The sequence below is a fragment of the Stylophora pistillata genome, chromosome 6 (genome assembly GCF_964205215.1).
Source record: "Stylophora pistillata chromosome 6, jaStyPist1.2, whole genome shotgun sequence".
In the NCBI taxonomy this organism is placed as follows: domain Eukaryota; kingdom Metazoa; phylum Cnidaria; class Anthozoa; order Scleractinia; family Pocilloporidae; genus Stylophora; species Stylophora pistillata.
This window is the reverse complement of record NC_142524.1, coordinates 13,617,210-13,635,903: the sequence shown is the minus strand read 5'-3', so window position 1 is coordinate 13,635,903 and position 18,694 is coordinate 13,617,210. Positions and strand designations below refer to the sequence as shown.

The 18,694-nt window shown below is 38.3% G+C and overlaps 1 protein-coding gene across 1 annotated transcript in view; it reads left to right on the top strand.

Annotated features, from left to right (window-relative positions):
* The first annotated feature begins 90 nt into the window (after positions 1–90).
* LOC111326491 (MAM and LDL-receptor class A domain-containing protein 2) overlaps positions 91–18,694 on the top strand; it is a 55,885-nt gene continuing 37,281 nt past the window's right edge. Inside the window, exons 1-19 of the mRNA XM_088725559.1 lie at positions 91–213; positions 5,557–5,595; positions 5,843–5,974; positions 6,908–7,152; positions 7,657–7,741; positions 8,097–8,250; positions 8,573–8,766; positions 9,096–9,395; positions 10,682–10,981; positions 11,409–11,562; positions 11,970–12,166; positions 12,705–12,995; positions 13,220–13,412; positions 13,566–14,164; positions 15,072–15,203; positions 15,622–15,857; positions 16,365–16,449; positions 17,139–17,270; positions 17,502–17,734. Of these exons, the coding sequence (XP_088581685.1) occupies positions 156–213; positions 5,557–5,595; positions 5,843–5,974; positions 6,908–7,152; positions 7,657–7,741; positions 8,097–8,250; positions 8,573–8,766; positions 9,096–9,395; positions 10,682–10,981; positions 11,409–11,562; positions 11,970–12,166; positions 12,705–12,995; positions 13,220–13,412; positions 13,566–14,164; positions 15,072–15,203; positions 15,622–15,857; positions 16,365–16,449; positions 17,139–17,270; positions 17,502–17,734 (3,759 nt within the window). The 5' untranslated portion in view covers positions 91–155. The remainder of the gene's footprint in view (positions 214–5,556; positions 5,596–5,842; positions 5,975–6,907; positions 7,153–7,656; positions 7,742–8,096; positions 8,251–8,572; positions 8,767–9,095; positions 9,396–10,681; positions 10,982–11,408; positions 11,563–11,969; positions 12,167–12,704; positions 12,996–13,219; positions 13,413–13,565; positions 14,165–15,071; positions 15,204–15,621; positions 15,858–16,364; positions 16,450–17,138; positions 17,271–17,501; positions 17,735–18,694) is intronic.

The following is an 18,694-nucleotide window of genomic DNA, read 5'->3' as shown; positions in this document are numbered from 1 at the left end:
TCATCACATTTACTTTGATTGGTTTCGGTTAGTCCATTTAAAATCTTACGTCATCTCTGCTTAGACGCGAGCACCAATCTCATTCATTTTGTCAAGTGTGGTGATGGTCATCTGCGTGTGACATTGGGTATGAGACGAACTAGCTGGAACATGCGATGATGTGCTACGGAAAGACCATGTTCGCATTATCCATTTTCTGCATCGTAACAAACAGTAAGTTTCCAGTTTTACCAATAACTTGTCAGTTTACACATTATTTGATTCAACGGACTACTCGTATCTAAGCGGACTCTTCAACTGACGGTATACAGTTAACAAAACCAAGGCAAACCCTAACACTGTTCTAGCTTGATCCATTATGAGGACTTTGTTTGGTTTCTCGTGCAATTGAAGTGATATCTGTCATCGCATGGAAGAAAAACAATTGCAGATTATGCTCGCTCGTTATAAGTGCAGCAGAAAACCCGCATCTCTCAGAAATAGCTTGAATTCCTGAAATAGCTGAAGTCGGCAGATGATTTTCAACAGTAACTGGCACTGCAGAAACTAATTAACAAACCAATCATATATAAACTGTCCTTGAAATCATTGCTACATGTGCAAAACAGACTCAGGATAAACTAGTTGAGCTGATATTTAACTTTGTATGAGTAATAGTATAGCAGTTTTGAAAAACTTCACATTTACCCGTGTATGATGCTTAGTCAGCGGAAAACTCACCTTTATGACGTCAAAAAATTCGGAGAATTTGTACTGACAATGATAGATTTTCATTCAGTATGCTCGGGAATTAATGCTCTGTAAACTTTACCCATTCAAAATTTTGCTAGAGGCCATAACAGGTAGTTAGTAGAACCACAGAATTTATTTTACGAACCATTTGGAGTCTCAATCAATAATTGTAATAACGAATCACCGATTTTCACTCTCACACAATCATTATCATCATTTTGACAGTATCATTAAGATGCAGGTCTGTGCGATGTTTCGTGCGGGAGATATTAAAACAAATGTTGTACTCAAACTCATAAAACTTTAAATGGAGACGCCACATTAATGTCCCTCTGAGTTTTGCCATAAAAAGTCCTGAAGTCGTCCTCTGAGGGCTCATAAACATCTACACGAGGACTTATTCTCACACAAGGACTGTTCAGATTGCGAAATCTAAGCGGATAAGTCACTTTTTTTTAACCTACGCGACAGTATTCTCGGCTGCCATTTTAATTTCGTGTAACGCAAAAGCATAGAAATCCAATCTTGCTTCATCACAAGACGAAAGACCCTATCAAGCTGAAAATTTGTGTAACGATAAGTCTTTAGCTGTTCTTTTAATTAACTTAACTAAAATCTCAAAAGAATTGATAATTCCTTATTTTCTAACTTTGCTGACGTTACGTGAAAACCAAGAATAGCAAGGTGTCTTTCTCAATTACAGACCTAACAGTAAGGAGTCTGTTGGAGCTTCAAAGTGGGAAAGTTGCTGAACGTTTTATGGCAAATTGTGCACGGGGTTGCGTTGAGGCAGAATGTTGTTCCTTGTCATATTATAAAATTTCTCAAATATTTAGATTTCATCAGAGATAAAAGCTCCCCAAAATTTTTACGTGATGATGATATGCTTCAAGAAGTTCGTGTTATACATCATGCGGTTATTGAAATTTTTTGTACGTAGGCAATGACATTGACTTGTCACGGGTGACTTCTCCATAACTTCCGCCTTGTGCTGCTGTTTCTCACTCCTCGCACGTAGTGAAAATCGTTGATCTTTCTTGCCTTTTGTAACAGAAGAAAGGATAGAAAATTTGAACACTTTTTTTTAGAGCCTTAAGAATTTCACTCCCAAAGCCCCCGTTAGAGGATTATTTATCCGAAACGATTTATCTTGGCAGCTGAGTAATTGCATGTCTAGACATGTTCAACAGCAGTACTTCATGGAAGTTGCGGCAATCAGCTCTGTGGTTGTCTTCTGCATACCTGAAAAAAAGCAATGCGGAACCTTCTCGTTCTTTTGTGAGGCACATGGCGTACCTCTACTTACAAAAGATATTTCGAACCGTTTTTGAACCTTTGAACTAAAATTTTTCAACTTTAATTTTCCTGAAATTTCTACGTAATCGTGAAGGAAATTTAAGCCTGATTTCTTGTTGTGAGTTTTTGCTTGATTTTTTTCAGGTCTGATTTTCGCTATTACATAAATAGCGCTTTCTACTGCGAGGATCGTTCATCATACGTATCTACAACCGCAGTTCAAAATATATGAACTTCATATATACATTGTATCTGATTTATCATCACGGGTTTATTACCAATCAACTTAACGGCCTGCTCCCAGTTGGTTTGTTAGCTCAATTGGTAGAGCGCTGCACTAGCATCGCAGAGGTCAGTGGTTCGAATCCCGTACAGGCCTGATTTTTTTCAGGTCTGATTTTCGCTATTACATAAATAGCGCTTTCTACTACGAGGATCGTGCATCATACGTATCTACAACCGCAGTTCAAAATATATGAACTTCATATATTCATTGTAACCAAAATGCTATCTTGTGGCCATTGTAATGTAAATGTTTTCGCGATTATGCTTTGTTTTGCTGTATTGTTACATAATACTGTCGCGTAGGTTAAAAAAAAGTGACTTATCCGCTTAGATTTCGTAATCTGAACAGTCCTTGTGTGAGAATAAGTCCTCGTGTAGATGTTTATGAGCCCTCAGAGGACGACTTCAGGACTTTTATGGCAAAACTCAGAGGGACATTAATGTGGCGTCTCCATTTAAAGTTTTATGAGTTTGAGTACAACATTTGTTTTAATATCTCCCGCACGAAACATCGCACAGACCTGCATCTTAATGATACTGTCAAAATGATGATAATGATTGTGTGAGAGTGAAAATAGGTGATTCGTTATTACAATTATTGATTGAGACTTCAAATGGTTCGTAAAATAAATTCTGTGTTTCAACTAACTACCTGTTATGGCCTCCAGCCAAATTTTGAAAGGGTAAAGTTTACAGAGCATTAATTTTTAAGAGAAGAATTTTTAAGCGGAGAATTTTTTCAAATTGGGCGTGCATCAAAGGTTCCAGTCTCAGCGTTAATTGGGAATTTTAGTACAATTCTCGCCTTTCAAGTCAACGCTGGTTCCTTTACATTTTCAGTGGATACGACAATTTTTCCATTTCTTTTTATAGTGATAATTTTTCACGTAGTAATACGGTGTTTGTTTATATGTGTCATCGCGCCCTATATAAATCTATTTAAGGAATTTTTAAGTCATTTAATTACAACTGATGAAGGTCCCGGACCGAAACGTTTTTTATTAAACTTTTTAGACTTTTTATTGAGTATATGTCTTCCTTCGCTCGAAGTTGTCCGTCCTCGTGTGCCACACTACTTCTCCTACCATTTATCGAGGTTTGGACTGTGAATCCTTTTGGATCCTTCTGGCGTGGCGTCACTGTTGGCTCGAGGCCTTTTAACTTGTTATAGTTTTATATATATACATATATAGGTTAGATGACCACTCCCCATGGGGCTTTTCAGGGCCATTCTTACAACACTGGCTGTTTGGGGGACTTCTGCCTGTAGCAGTTTACAATTAATCAAAGGAAGTTGAAGATGCAAATTAACTAGTTAATAGATGCAGGAGACGGGACCTACGGTTTATTCGTCCTTATGCGAGAAGACTAGAATGTCTATCTATTTCTTGATATTATAGAAAGATAGCACATTCTCATCAGTTATTTTAAGAACTTGAGTGTTGGTCCGGCCGGGGCTCGAACCTCGACCTCCCCTACGGCGCTCTAACCAATTGAGCTAATCGGGAGACGGTTTTGCCGCGGAAACAAGGATTTTGAGTCGTTCCCATGGTTGATTTCCTATTCTGTTGCTTCGAGTTGTTTTCCATGCCGTTTCTCTTTTACAGAACAACCTCCAAAAACTTGGTACACCCCCTAAAAATTTTCAAAAATTAATTTTCTCCTTAAGAGCGGCCGTCCTTAAATATCGCCCGAAGGTGTGCAATAAGAAAAAATCGAAAATCCTCAAACTTTGCCAGACTATACGTCTGGATGACTATTTCCAGAAAAAATAATTTGAGTTCAATTGCATTTTTATTTTCGCGAACGGCGGCAAAATCGGTTTTGTGGCTCTCACGTCAGCTTCACGAGGTTTAGACAACAATTATTTGAACGTCGCTTGAAAATAAACAAAACTCATAGTTAATATTAACTCTGCAAAACTGTATATGACACTTTCTCTTGCAATATTGTGGCCCAGAACTTGTGGGTGTGCCTGTCGCGCAGTCCTAACTGAACAATTCGAGACTGCGGAGGGCAGTTCACGCAGCGAATCGAATACACAAACAATATTTGGCGCTGATGCATGGTAGGTACAAATTTATAAACAATACTCAAATCAGAGTTAATAGAGGGTTCCCTCTATTAACTCTGCTCAAATCAAAGTGTAAATATGGCAAACATATTTATTTTGCGGTTTGTATCCGTCCTTGGCCGCTTCGAACTAGACGATGTTACATTTTGGCTTGTTTTGTTTCGAAAATAACCGCGAAAATATTCAATCTCAGTTAACCAGAGCAGCAGAAACGACAGATGTTGATCAAAGTTAACTTTTTATTTAGATTGGTAACAATATTTCGCTCCCAAAGAGGCCTGTTGTCTTTTCCACTTGCGCACTGTTGATTTTTCACCTCCAACTGCGTGACATGGAATGGCGCGTTTTGACCTCTGAGTCACTTTTGTTTGGGATCCAAAAATTTTATTGGAATTATTTGAAGAAGAAACCTTGTTCATTTGCTGCATTAACTTGATATAACCCCATGCCATGTACCGAGGTGCGATTTTACCCTCTCAATTTTGCCATTTTTTTGTCCTCCAAAATGAGTGAAATATTGGAAAAAACCAAAAATTCCCCAAAAATTTGATTGCAACGGAATCGAACAAAGAACACTTCAGAGTGTTTGTAAATACGTGTTCTTTCCATTAGGAAAATATCTGGTCACATTTACCTTTTTGTTTATTTTCAAGCGACGTTGAAATAATGGTTGTCTAAACCTCGTGAAGCTGATGTGAAAGCTACAAAATCGATTTTGCCGCCATTCGCAAAAAAAAAAAATTCAATTGAACTCAGTATTTTTTCTAGAAACAGTTCATCCAGACGTATATTCTGGCAAAGTTTGGGGATTCTCGATTTTTTCATATTGCACACCTCCGGGCGATATTTACGAACGGCCGCTCTTAAAACGTCTGGAAATAGGAAAATGCCTTCAACAAAAACAGAGTTCCTCGGTTTTAAAAGTCAGCCCTTATTATTTTCCGCTAACTTCGCTAAATTTTAGACCCAGGACACTTGAGCCCGTGTTGTTGACCGCATACCCTCTGACGTAGCATTCATTATTCAGCTCTGTCGACGTAACCCCGTCACGAATTGTTCCTGAGAGTAAGGTTCTTATATGGTAATTTCAGGTTTTGTAAATGTCGATAACGCAAATTATTGAACGTTCATCAAGGTAACTGATTAGTTTGAAATTTTTTTCTTTGTAGTTTTGATATCTTGTGCCTTGCTGACTGGCGCTGAGCACAGTGAGTAGACATATATCGTATAACAACTTCTTTTTTGCATCTTGAAAACTAACATTTTCAACTGACTGGAGGCTACATATTAATATTCATATTTGTTTCTTTTTTGTGCTGTTGTTTTGTTTTTTTCTCTGGATGTACTTGGGCGTACCAACCTATTATCTGACGTACCATTGAGTTGGTGATTAAGCTTTTATTCATCGCAGAGATATGAATATAAGCAACCAAAAGTTTTATTGTACTTCTCTAGGTTGTAACTTTGACTATGGTTTGTGTTCTGACTGGGCGGAAGTGTATTACCAGGATGATTTTGATTGGACTAACCGGCACGGTTCCACTCCTTCATACGATACAGGACCATCCTCTGGTCATGGAGGATTTGGTAAGCTCGTTAGTTCTGTCCCTCTGTCCTTCAAACCGTTTGCTGTGTGATCAAATGAACTCGGAATATGATTGTTAGTTTTTGTAGCAATCAATTGCAAGTTCTCAGTTTGACTCGCACACCTGAGCAAGGTTCGTGAAAAAATGTTGTTGTGTAAGTCTCCAACCATGTGACATGGCTTTATTCGAGTTCTAGGGTGAGTTTTCAAAACAAATACCTTTAAAAACTATTGGAAATTACAGTTCACCACTAAATTTTCTCCGATTCTTATTGGTCTAAATTGATCACGTGACGCGATAGTGTTCATCCGTGGAGAGACACTTTCAGCCCATAGTGCCCGTCCGCGGAAAATACCTGGATGGATAGTATTCATCCGTGAAAAATTTTGAACGGTATGACTGCCGCGAAGTTAGGCAGATCGGAAAAACAGAGACTTTTCAATTCTGTCAGGTATAACGTATTATTTAGCCGATGTACGGTTGAGAATTGTTGACATTAGTGACAGGCTGTACGCATGAATAAATATTTGATTGATCTGCATTTAGTGGGTTTTGACTGTTTTTCATCTGGCGCACGGAAGAAAATTTAGTAGTGAACAATAAAGACAATAGAGTGTTTATGTCTCGGAACTATCGGTCTGATGTTTCCCCTTGGAAATTTGATGTTCTTAAAGCTAGCATATTTGTTTTAAGAACATCAAATTTCCGCGGGGCAACTACCAGCCGATAGTTCCTTGACAAAAACACTCTATTGTTTGCATAGGTTTACCTGTCTTACAACTGAACAATGTTTACATTGTAGTCTAAGAGGTTAATGACTCTGGTGTTGACGTTTTTTCCCTTTCCAAAGCACAGCACGCGACTTAGTACTAATTGTATATGTGTCTGTACGCGAAAACGGAGCTTAATCTATCGTACTAACGTTTTCTTCCAGGGAGGTACATGTATATAGAGACATCTTCACCTCGAAAGTTTGGGGACAAAGCCATACTTGAGTATTCTGTGCCGACTAACGATGTAGGGAAATCATACTGCTTATCGTTTTATTATCACATGTACGGAGACACAATTCACTCCCTAAATGTCTTCAATGGAGGAACGAAGGTGTTCACGAAGGCAGCAAGCCAAGGAAATCTTTGGTTGAAGGCAAAGATTAGTTTAACGACGTTACAGAATAAAGTAAGCTGTCTTTCTACGCAATATTTTTAGCTTGTTTAAGGCTCATTTTTATATGCATTTTTAGCAATACCCAGTTTACGATCACATAAAGATACTTTTCTTTCCTGGCTTCATAACCTTTTCATTCTTGTTCGAGTAAAAGAGGATTTATTAGCATCGCGTTCTTTACGGAAACACTAACCTGCGAGGAAACTCTCATTGGTTCTGCGACGCGAGAGGCGAATCATGTGTGCAAGGTACTAATGATTAATGATATCCCCCCCCCTCCCCCACTCCAACCCCGCTGGCCTTTAACCTGTGTAAAACCCACGCCCTTCGCCGCCAAGGCCAAAACGTCAATGAAACGCACAGGTAGGTTACGGAAATATTCAATACAAGAGAAACGTTGAAAGGAACCTTAAATATGTATCTAGTGAACAAATGACAATATAAGTTAATCTTGCCATCAAAACCTCAGACCACTGCTAGAATCTAAGTATAACCCAAATCCCTTTTATGTTTTAGATCAAGTTCGAGGGAATCAGAGGATCATCCTACACGGGTGACATTGCCATTGATGACGTCTCTCTCGTCCCCGGAATTTGTAAAGGTACACATGGAGTACATTGACATTTTATCTTGCAGTGGTTTTTTTCTGTTCATCAAGAAAAAGAGAATAAGACCCTTAAGTAGAGAATTTTACAGTAGTTACATGCATTCTAAGTCATTAGCTTAAGACACAAGGACATGAATGTATTGAATATCTAGGTCATCTACACGTGTTTTTGCCGTCTAAAATGTGTACTTGAAGGTAGTTGCAATGGTTCGAAGATCTATATGTGGTTAGCACAACGATTACAAACACGGCATATGGAGCTAACTCATCGGTTATTTCCTCGGAATCTACTTTTAGACGTTTTTAAAGGAGGAATTTCATAGTACTACCGATTTTGATCAATTTTCAGAATGCAGACAGACCTTGAACCAATCTTTCGGAAGACTGGACATAAGATACACGGATGCATTTGACCCTTACTGCAACTGGTTGATCGGAAACGGCGGTATTGCTCAAAAATCTGCTGTTATTTCGATCCATCAAGCGTACTTTGGCCACAGCAGGTAGGTTCTATACTCGTGTTATTTCTTTTAAATTTCTGTCAAAAAGTCGACAATTACTGGCTACAGTATGGACATGCAAATCCATGCAAGGTTAAGTCTGATTAAGTCTCTGATTGGCTTGAATGTGCCTTTAAGTGGCATACTAATCAGGTTGCATCAGAGCTTTTGATTGAAAGCAGTTGTGTTCGCACGTTTCATTTCTACTCTGGCCGCCCTTAGGCTTCCAGTCTAAACAAAATTGATTAAGATTCTCTGTACATTGCAAATGAGAAACTTCAATATGTGCTTGAATTGAATTTATAGTATTTAAATTGTTCCTTAGCGAATATGTCAAAGTGTTTGATGGAAATGGAACAGAGGTCCTGTCCATAGATAGATGGGATTTGTCTTCGAAGAAACGTTTCCTAGAAGTTCCATTTGAATCTTCCGGAAATATGACAATTCAAGCTTCACTTACCTATAGTTGGAGTTATATCAAAATTGACTACGGTATTGTGAATCAAGGTTTGGATTCAGGTGAGTAAAAACGATTTAAAAGTAAGACAATATATCTTATTTCATCGATTCAACTGCAATTTCAATTTCACAATTACATTAGTCTATTAGCGTTAAAAGATAAGAGATAGTTGACAAAATACTCACCTTTCTCCTTTGATATCAATAACGATCATAAGATGTCTTATAAATTCTCTTGCATCAGTAATCGCACTTTCGTTAATTGATCTTTCAAGCAAACGAGAGATGTACACCATTTTAGAATTGAATGAAGAGGGTAGTGACATTTCCCGTTAAAAAAAAAATACTGATTGATTGTTTCATTAACCCACGACTGCAATTATATGTAGCTCGACCATTGGCTAACTGGAACCTAACTGTCGCGAACAAAACCACCACAAGTATCAGAATAATGTGGAATAACCCAGTTAATTTGTTCAACTCTGGAGAAAGTTTCTACGTGGCCATTGCTGAAAGAGTAATGAACGTTAGCAGCGTATCCAACGGAAAACTACTGCCTGGAAACACAACCTCATCTGAGATAACAAACCTTGAAATTTACACGGAATACAACATTTACGTTATAATCGTGGATAGCAATGGGTCACCTTTTAAAAGTGGAGTTGTAGTCACCATGACCGACGAAGGATGTAAGTAAGCTGTATTACACACACACGAAGCACTAACCTCTTCATAAAATTAGTTTATGTCATCATCTGATTAAAAGGGAGTCTGGCCTTATCGATTGATATGTATTCGACCCCCAGCTGAAATATCTTAACATAAGCGATAATAACCCTATACGAACAAACTCAATACATGTGCGTTATTGATCAAGCGTGAGGTCAAGATAGCTGGATATTGGCCGAGTTCTTTTTTTGCATTTTTATGGACCAAGACGAAGTCGAAAAATGCAAAAAAAAGAACGAGGCTAATATCCAGCCATTTTGACTGAAAAAGCTTGGTTAATTAAGGATAAGGACCTATTATTATTAAAAAAAGATTTCGCTCCATTAAGAATTAAAAATGACTTGTTTACTTCGAGAGCTGGGAAAGAAGCCAACTGTGTTCGTAGCACAACAAACACACGAGAATCCCTTCTGTTTTCTTCGTTTTAACTATCTTCTGCCGATTTTTGCGTTTCCATCGCCTAAATTGTCCAAGAATTACGAACTTAGTTCCAATTCTATTTTTTTCATGCGCAGGATCAATGCGGGCAATCCCGAGCGGGCAAGATGGGCCCCTCTTGCCCGCTCGTGTAGCCTATTAGAACACAAGATTCGCTTCGTCTTGTCCACGTGCACTGTGAGCGATTTGATAATAAGCTTTATTAAATAGCTGGTAAGGCCCGTGAGCAAGATGGACAGATAAAGCAAAAAGCGGCAGAGGCCACTCAAGGCTAAAGAAACATAAACGACCCTTGTGGGTTTATTGTGCAACAAACAGCCGGTTCTCGGAAAAGCCAAGTCGTTCTTTTTGCTATATACTGAATTCTTTATTGAACGAGCTTGCTTGGTCAAGATAACTGGATATTGGCCTCTTTTTTTTCCCGTTTTCATGGACCTCGAATTCATCTCGGTCGATAAAAACACAAGAAAAATAACACTACCAATATCCAGCCATCTTGATCTCACGCTTGGTCAATAGTATACACTTAATGTATGGTCCCAAAGGAAACAGTTAGTTTTGTTTTCCTGAAGTCTTGATGTTTCCTCAGAAATACACTAAGTGCTTTGTTCTATATTTAGATTTTACCTGAACAATCAAATGGCAGAAACATGCTGTTGTGCTCGGGTGACAACTTCGCAATTGTATCCCGGTCGGGATGCATTTGAATTTAATCAGGGGCATATAACCAAGAATCAACCAATCACAGCGTTTGTTTTGTTGAGTGAAAGTCCAGGTATATGATAATGCATATTTATTTTTTATTCAGCCCCGAGCAGAGCGCCAAGAGGCGTACGAGTGACAAGCGTGGAGTATACAACTAACCTGCTAGTGGAATGGAATCCTCTATCTCAGATCTATGCAAATGGGAAAATATTGGGTTACACCATATATTATAAAGAATACGACGATTGGTATTCTTCGTATAAGACTATCAATACAATTCACTCCTATCCAACGCAGTTCGTGTTGAAAGGACTGAAGCCGGCGGAGAGATACCGTGTTGCAGTGGCAGCCTTTACATCCAAGGGACGTGGACCGATGTCATACTATACTTACGGGACAACGGGTGAGATAATTAATTTGTGTTACGAGGAACCATAATCTATCTTATATATTTTAATTTTTTAGTGGGTCTTATATTTTTGAAATTATTAATGAAAACGGATTATTTACAAAGAGTCAAAATTTTACTAGGCGGCATAATTTATTCCATGCTGACTGGAGTAATCCAAAATAACTGCCTTGGGCCTTGGATAAAAAACAAGGTATAGCTTATCATGCATAATCGTGCAAACTACCTTCAATGCGGATAAATAGATTGAAAAAGTAAAGGTCTCGGCTTTTAACCGTTAACGACTTTTTAAAGCTTCTTGTAGCTTCAGACTAAGAATTTTGCTATTCCAACGCAAAAATACTTGAAAAAGCAAAAGCGAAAATGATTCATAATGTGAGGAGGATTAACATTTTATTGCTCCTTTTCCCTCCAATTCTAGGTTGTTCTCAAACTTTACGAGAAGCTTTTGGAGAAATAATATATTCGACAAACAGCTACTATTATCTTCGTTGTTATCTAAGTATCATAAGTGGTGGTATACCTGACGCCATAGCCGTATTATCTGTGCAAGAAATAAATCTCAGATACTGCAGGTACACAGAATAGGTTTCTTTAATTATTTTTCACGAATAGCTGACACATTGTTTAACGTGAACCTTTTCATTTCGAAAACAGTACATTATTTAGGTTAATTGCACTTACTCTATCATAGCTTTGTTGGTTTATTCGTATTCTATCAATTATATTTTTGCAATTCCAGTCATTTCCCGCTCTATTATTTCTCATTTACCAACTATTTGTTTGTCCATTAAATTGCTGACAAATAACCAACGTCATTTAGAATGAGGTCTTGTTCTCTTTTCAAAAGTAAACCAGATGAATAGTAAGTTTACAAACCCTTGAGACACCGTTTCAGATGAAAGTTGGGAGAAATATACGGTTCCTCCCCTAAATATATTCACTAATCTTTTGAATGAAATCTCAATTTCGAATGTTTTAGCGACTACGTAAAGATTACCGACGGAAACGGCACTGATGTTTTGTATCATAAGGGCTGCAATGAAAAATTTGCTCCGGAAATCCTCTTTGATGTGCATTTTGGCTCGTCCGACAACATATCAATTCAAGTGTACACAAGCAGTTCCAGCAGTAGTATCAAAATAGAATACGGCATTTTAAGGCAGAGCCTAACCTCAGGTAAGTTTATTTCAGCGGCTACAAAATGATTTTGCTTTTTTATTCACTTTTCAAGTTACAAACATTTCAATTTTATTTATTTTTTCATTATTTTCCCTTTCACTCCTAAATCTATAATTTCTTACCACCTTGACTCCTTTTAACCATTTCTAATTACTGAATACTGATGCAGCGATACGCTTCTACTCTGGCTGCTATATGTGAAATCTCTCGAGGGACTCGGTCACCGCTACCACTACTATTGTTTACGCTACTAATACTTCTACTGCTACTACTACTATACCACCCTTATTACTACTACTGCCACTAATAGTAATACTCCTACTGCCGCTACAACATTATTTCTTCTAAACCAACCAATAGTACTACTGATATTAGTACTTTTACTTCTACTACTACTACTACTACTACTACTACTACTACTACTACTGTCGAATAGGAACAGATGAATCTGCCAGAAGTGAACAATGATAGAGGAAACAATAAAATTTCCATACAGCAGAATGTTAGGGGATTCTGATAAACCTTTCTTTCGTAGCCGTTGTCGTCTCAGGATGGAATATTTCTGTATCCAACCTTGACTCCTCTGGTGCCACACTTCAGTGGACAAGCCTCGATGCAAACGTAAAACATCAAGCAAATTTTTATATCATTGAGGTTAAAAGCATGGATGGCGTTCCACTGGACGTCCATACAGTTCCAGGAAATACCACAATGTCAGTCATAAAGCGACTCAAACCTTCTACAAAGTATCGTGTGGTCGTTTATGGAGTTGACAACAATGGGCAACCCTATACGAGTTCACAAAGCATTCTCTCTACTCCGAAAGGTATGAGATATTTTTTGAAAAATGCACCGGGTGCTAAGTGGTAAACGTCAAGCCTTAAGTCTAAGTGAGACAGGCTTCCTGGCCAAGTACACAGCAGGAAATTTCCTTTGCCATGCCTCAGCACCTTAATCAACCATTTCAAGTTCTCACTGCCGGTTAAAACAGTCCACGCAATGTTAAAAAGACCATGATAAACTATCATGTTTCCCTCATTCTATCTCTAGTATTCTGTGGAACTCGACCCAGTTCGACGCGCATCGTCGGTGGCACAGCTGCGTTTAAAAACAGCTGGCCTTGGCAGGTGATGGTGAAAGAGTTCGGAAGCCAATTCTGTGGCGGCTCATTAGTAGATCTATACTGGGTAATCACAGCAGCTCACTGCGTTCGATGGAAATCCCCAGCTAACCTCAAAATAAGGTAAATAAGTAATGTAAAAATCCATTCTCTTAACCCCAATTATCCGTAATCCAGCGAAGAGAATCGAGGTATGCTTCTCAAAAATTATCTTTGCTCTTACACAAACCTTAACTATTCACTAACCCAGACTAATTTTCCGTTTCTTACGTGCAGGGTGGGAGCCCATTACAGGACCAGTGGAAGCGTTGGGACCGAACAAGACATCACCGTCTCCAAAATCATAGTCCACGAGAATTACCAAACTCCGAAAACATATAGTAACGACATCGCTCTTCTATATCTTGAAAAACCTGTTGTACTTGGAGTAGGCGTCGGACTTGTCTGCTTGCCAGAGATCAAAAATATTCTCCCCGTTGACTTAAATGAAACATGCTGGATAACAGGTTGGGGAAATTTGTACTCAGGAGGATACCAACCGAATACCCTAATGCAAGCGTCTGTGCCGCTGGTGTCCAAACAACGTTGTTCAAATGTTTATCCTGGAAAAATCGACGATACAATGCTCTGTGCCGGCCTGGATCAAGGTGGAATTGACACTTGTCAGGGCGATAGTGGTGGACCGCTGGTGTGTGAGTTCAATGGCACCTGGTATCTTGAGGGTATCACAAGTTGGGGATACGGATGTGCGCAAGCTTATAAGTATGGCGTCTACGCCAAAGTGCGGGCCTTGGATTCTTGGATACGGGCCAATATGTATAAGGTGGTTCCACCGAGTACAATACCGCCGCAGAATCAGTCCTCCGTTTCTTTACGTAAGTATTGCCTGTTTCTGCTGTAGATCATTCATTTTACAGGGAAAATGCATAATTTCAAAAATTCGAAATCCATGTATTTTAAAGTGCCACTACGATCAAAATTTTGCATTGCCTTTTCTTTTCACTTCTGGAAACTAGAAGTAAGAAACACTTAACATTCCAAGTTTAATCGTAAAATTCTCACGGGAAGTATGATTATTTCAACCTTGTTTTTCGTTTTTGGTCGCCCGCCATTACTCAATTCAAAAATGGCCGAGTGTGGCAAAAAGAGTTGGCACTAGTTGGAGCCTTTCGGAAGTGACGTCATATGCGCAGCTCGACCTAAAAACGTGGCTAAATTTGTATGCCATTTGGAAGAAGAATTCAAGGAAGAATACATCTTATAAAACGCCTAGAATTTCCACTGTGGAATCTCTCACAACACACGAAGCACGATGCGAAAGTGCGCATATGACTTCAAAGGCCAACTCATGCGTAAAACCGCTTTTCAGTTCAGTCGCTGGCTCTCGGTTGCGAGTTGAGTAGTGACGGACGGGTTTTTTGTGAATTTCGGCCAGCTATATCAAGGCGTATTTCGCTTCCATCGACCTAAAAACTATCGCATAGTACAATTCTAACCATATTAACTTGATTGGCGCTAAAAAATGTCAAAACCAGAGACAAAAATTTTCGTCGTAGTGGCACTTTAAATAAAAAAGGAAATCTTTACATAAACTGTAAGGGCGATGGTAATCCTCAAAGTTGATTGAACTTTATCTACGAGGCTTCTTTAATCATCCATAATTATCTAAAGTTTTTGACTTTTACAAACCAGTTATTCAACCTTCGACGGAAAGAGACAATTGGAAATAAAAATTGCATACTTAACGAGAACAATGTCCATCATTTTCTCCAATTGCACTAGTTTGGTGTAGCTTTGACAACGGTTTGTGTTCTGGATGGAGCCAATCCTCTTCGGATGATTTTGACTGGACGCTTGGATCAGGTTCAACGCCTTCCTCTTCAACAGGTCCCAGCTCTGGTCATGGTGGATCTGGTTAGACATAATCTCAAAAATAAATAAATATTTGTAGCATTGATAATATTTCCTTTTAGATCGCACAAATTCGTTAAAATAGATTTTTGATGTCCACACTTGTTTTAAAAGGAAAAAACGCTCAAAGAGCCATATATTGCACCTACCACTGAAGCCGCGAGAAGGTACTCTGCATAGCATCAAAAAACCTTGAATTAGTTTCGTTAGCATTAATTAATTATGTGCATGATGGTATTCGACGTAGTTCGTGTGCTCGTTTGTGACTTAACACAACAATTGACTGGACTTGCTTTTACGATTGATCACTTTCATCTCAACACATCTATTTCTTCCTTTCTATTGTTTGACAAAAAGATGTTGCATAGCTCTTTATCATTTTTGATATTCAAGATGTGTCGTGTTTCTACTGCTGCTTTAGGAAATTATATGTACATCGAGGCGTCCTCGCCAAGAAAACCTGGAGAAAAGGCACAAATTATGGTCACAGCCCCAAACAAAGGGAAAAAGGCGTGTCTTTCATTCTACTATCATATGTATGGAGCTTCTGCAGGAAGTCTTAATGTCTACAATGGTAATGAAAAAGTCTTTAATGCGTCAGGAAATCAGGGAAACAGATGGGTGATGGTGGAAAAAAGCCTTTACCTTGATAACGAGGCAAGTGATATCTGGTTTCCAAAGTGGTACACTGTTTTCTTGTTCGTTCCTTCTCATCCCTGAGAATAGTGATAAGAGTATCAAATTCAAACAATGAGTTATCACAAAACGGGATCCAATGCTCACTGTCAAGGGAATAATGACTTGGAGAGAAATAAAATGACATTTCATGATGAAGAATTCCAATTTTAGGAGTTCTAAGTAGTTTTAGTACAAAATTTTAACTCGGCTTCTCAAGACATTCGTTGCTCATACATGAATAATTGCAGATGCCTATCAACAAAACTGGATTTTTTTACTTTGGACAAGCCGTTATCTTTAGATGAGTGCTTTTTATCACGTTTTTCTCTTCTTAAATCTCCCTTATATACACAGCTGACATCTAATCAATGGTAAATATCTAGGGGGATTACCATTTGGAAACGTAGAAGATAGATAACGCAATAAAGAATAATGATCATAATTATGACTGCTGGCCGTTGACTATTTGGTACGCCTTTCTTACAGATTACATTTGAAGGAATACGGGGGAGTTCTTACACGGGTGATATCGCCATTGATCAAGTACTGATAACCGAAGGAAACTGTCCAGGTAAATGGCGTAATCAGTAGGTTGAGTTAAGTTCTAGTTGTTTGTTCGTAATGAATTGTCTCGATTTCCAAGCATTTGCTGGTCGACATGGATTGATAAAGATGTACCAAAATCCTTCACGACCAGAATTCTCCAATAAAACCCTTTGGTTAGCCAAGTGAGGGATCTTTTCACTTCTCATAACATATACATTGAAGCCTAAAGGGACGTAATTTTCTAGTAGTAGGTAGCTTACAGATACAAATATATGAGTTAAAATTTAAAGATATAGCTCTTCTCGACAAATATGATTTTGAATTTTACAGTTAGATAATGTTCTGTTTTAATATATGACTGATCTCTGAGCTATCACCTCTCGCGAGGTGATTTTATACCAGGGATACCTAATTTCAAAATGGCTGCTTCGCGTTTTGTCAATGTCACCAAAGAGCACAAAAGATGCTTGGCGTAAGACTTTTCAAAAGAAAGACAGGAAGTGGAGATTGGCGGTTATCTCGATTCGAGTAGTCAAAGATGTTGTAACAGAATGGTTTCAACAAATTTACAACAGAATTCGAAAGCACCTGAGCAATTGTTCCAAAATTAATTATCACCTCAGGTTCCGTGAATATTGTTATATTGCTTCATCTCAGGGATTGTTCAACGACATTTCCTTCGTATAACTGTTAATTATTACTTTTTTCTTCCAGTTTCATGTAGCTTTGACAGTGGGTTGTGCCTCTGGTGGAGCCAATCCAAGTCAGATGTCTTTGACTGGACGCTTCGATCTGGTTCCACGCCATCATCAGGCACTGGGCCTTCATCAGATAGGAGTGGGACAGGTTTGCAATCCTTTACTGAGAAAATTGATCATCAACTAGTTATTCGCAGTCACCATTCTCAAAAAAGACAAACATCTGTAGCTTCGGCTCCATCATAAATTATTTCACGCCTGTTACGCCTCCAAGAGCCGGTTATTCCCTGACAAACCATTTTCAAAACATCGTTTCAATCAATTCATCAACCAGAATTAAAAAAAGACCTGCATATATTAATTTTTTATTATTTTTCAGGAATGTATATGTATACTGAAGCCTCACCTCGGTCAAGGGGTGATAATGCAAAGCTCCAACTTTCAGTGCCTAGCGGAAGATCATCTTCTTGCCTCGTGTTCTACTATCACATGTATGGATCATCAATGGGGACGCTAAATGTCTTTAATGGAAATGACAAAATATTTACCAAGTCAGGAAATCAGGGTTTCTATTGGAAGAAAGTAACCAAAACTTTGCACTTGAGCGATGTTGTAAGTTGACACGTTTTTAGTCGATAGATTATCAGTACACATCGTTTAGGCTTTCTGAATAAAAAAGCTGTAAAAAAGAGTATATGTACAATATGCATATATATATGTTGTAGTTCAATTTAATCCTTGGTTCAAATTTTATTTCCCTTTGTTTCAAACTCATTATCATACATTAACATGACCGAAAACAAAGAAAAATAGAATTGGAGTCAAGGGTAAAATTGAACTACATATACATATACATAGGCATATAAAAGGGACCAAACACATTTCTTGCAATAAATTCCACTCAGTGTAATGTTTTTTTATATAGATACTGATGATATACAAAAATTTTTCCTAATACTAAACAATCATATCTTCAAACAACAACAAACATATGAAACATATGTATGAACTGCGGTTATGAAACATATATGTGCACGATCCTTCGCAGTAAAGCACTATTTGAGCAATAGTGAAAATCAGACCTGAAAAAAATTTCAGGCCTGTACGGGATTCGAACCACTGACCTCTGCGATACTAGTGCAGCGCTCTACCAATTGAGCTAACAAGCCAACTGGGAGCAGGCCATCAAATTAATTCGACATAAACCCGTAAATGATAAATCAAACAACAACAAACATATGAAACATATGTATGAACTGCGGTTATGAAACATATATGTGCACGATCCTTCGCAGTAAAGCACTATTTGAGCAATAGTGAAAATCAGACCTGAAAAAAATTTCAGGCCTGTACGGGAGTCAGTGGTTCGAATCCCGTACAGGCCTGAAATTTTTTTCAGGTCTGATTTTCACTATTGCTCAAATAGTGCTTTACTGCGAAGGATCGTGCACATATATGTTTCATAACCGCAGTTCATACATATGTTTCATATGTTTGTTGTTGTTTGATTTATCATTTACGGGTTTATGTCGAATTAATTTGATGGCCTGCTCCCAGTTGGCTTGTTAGCTC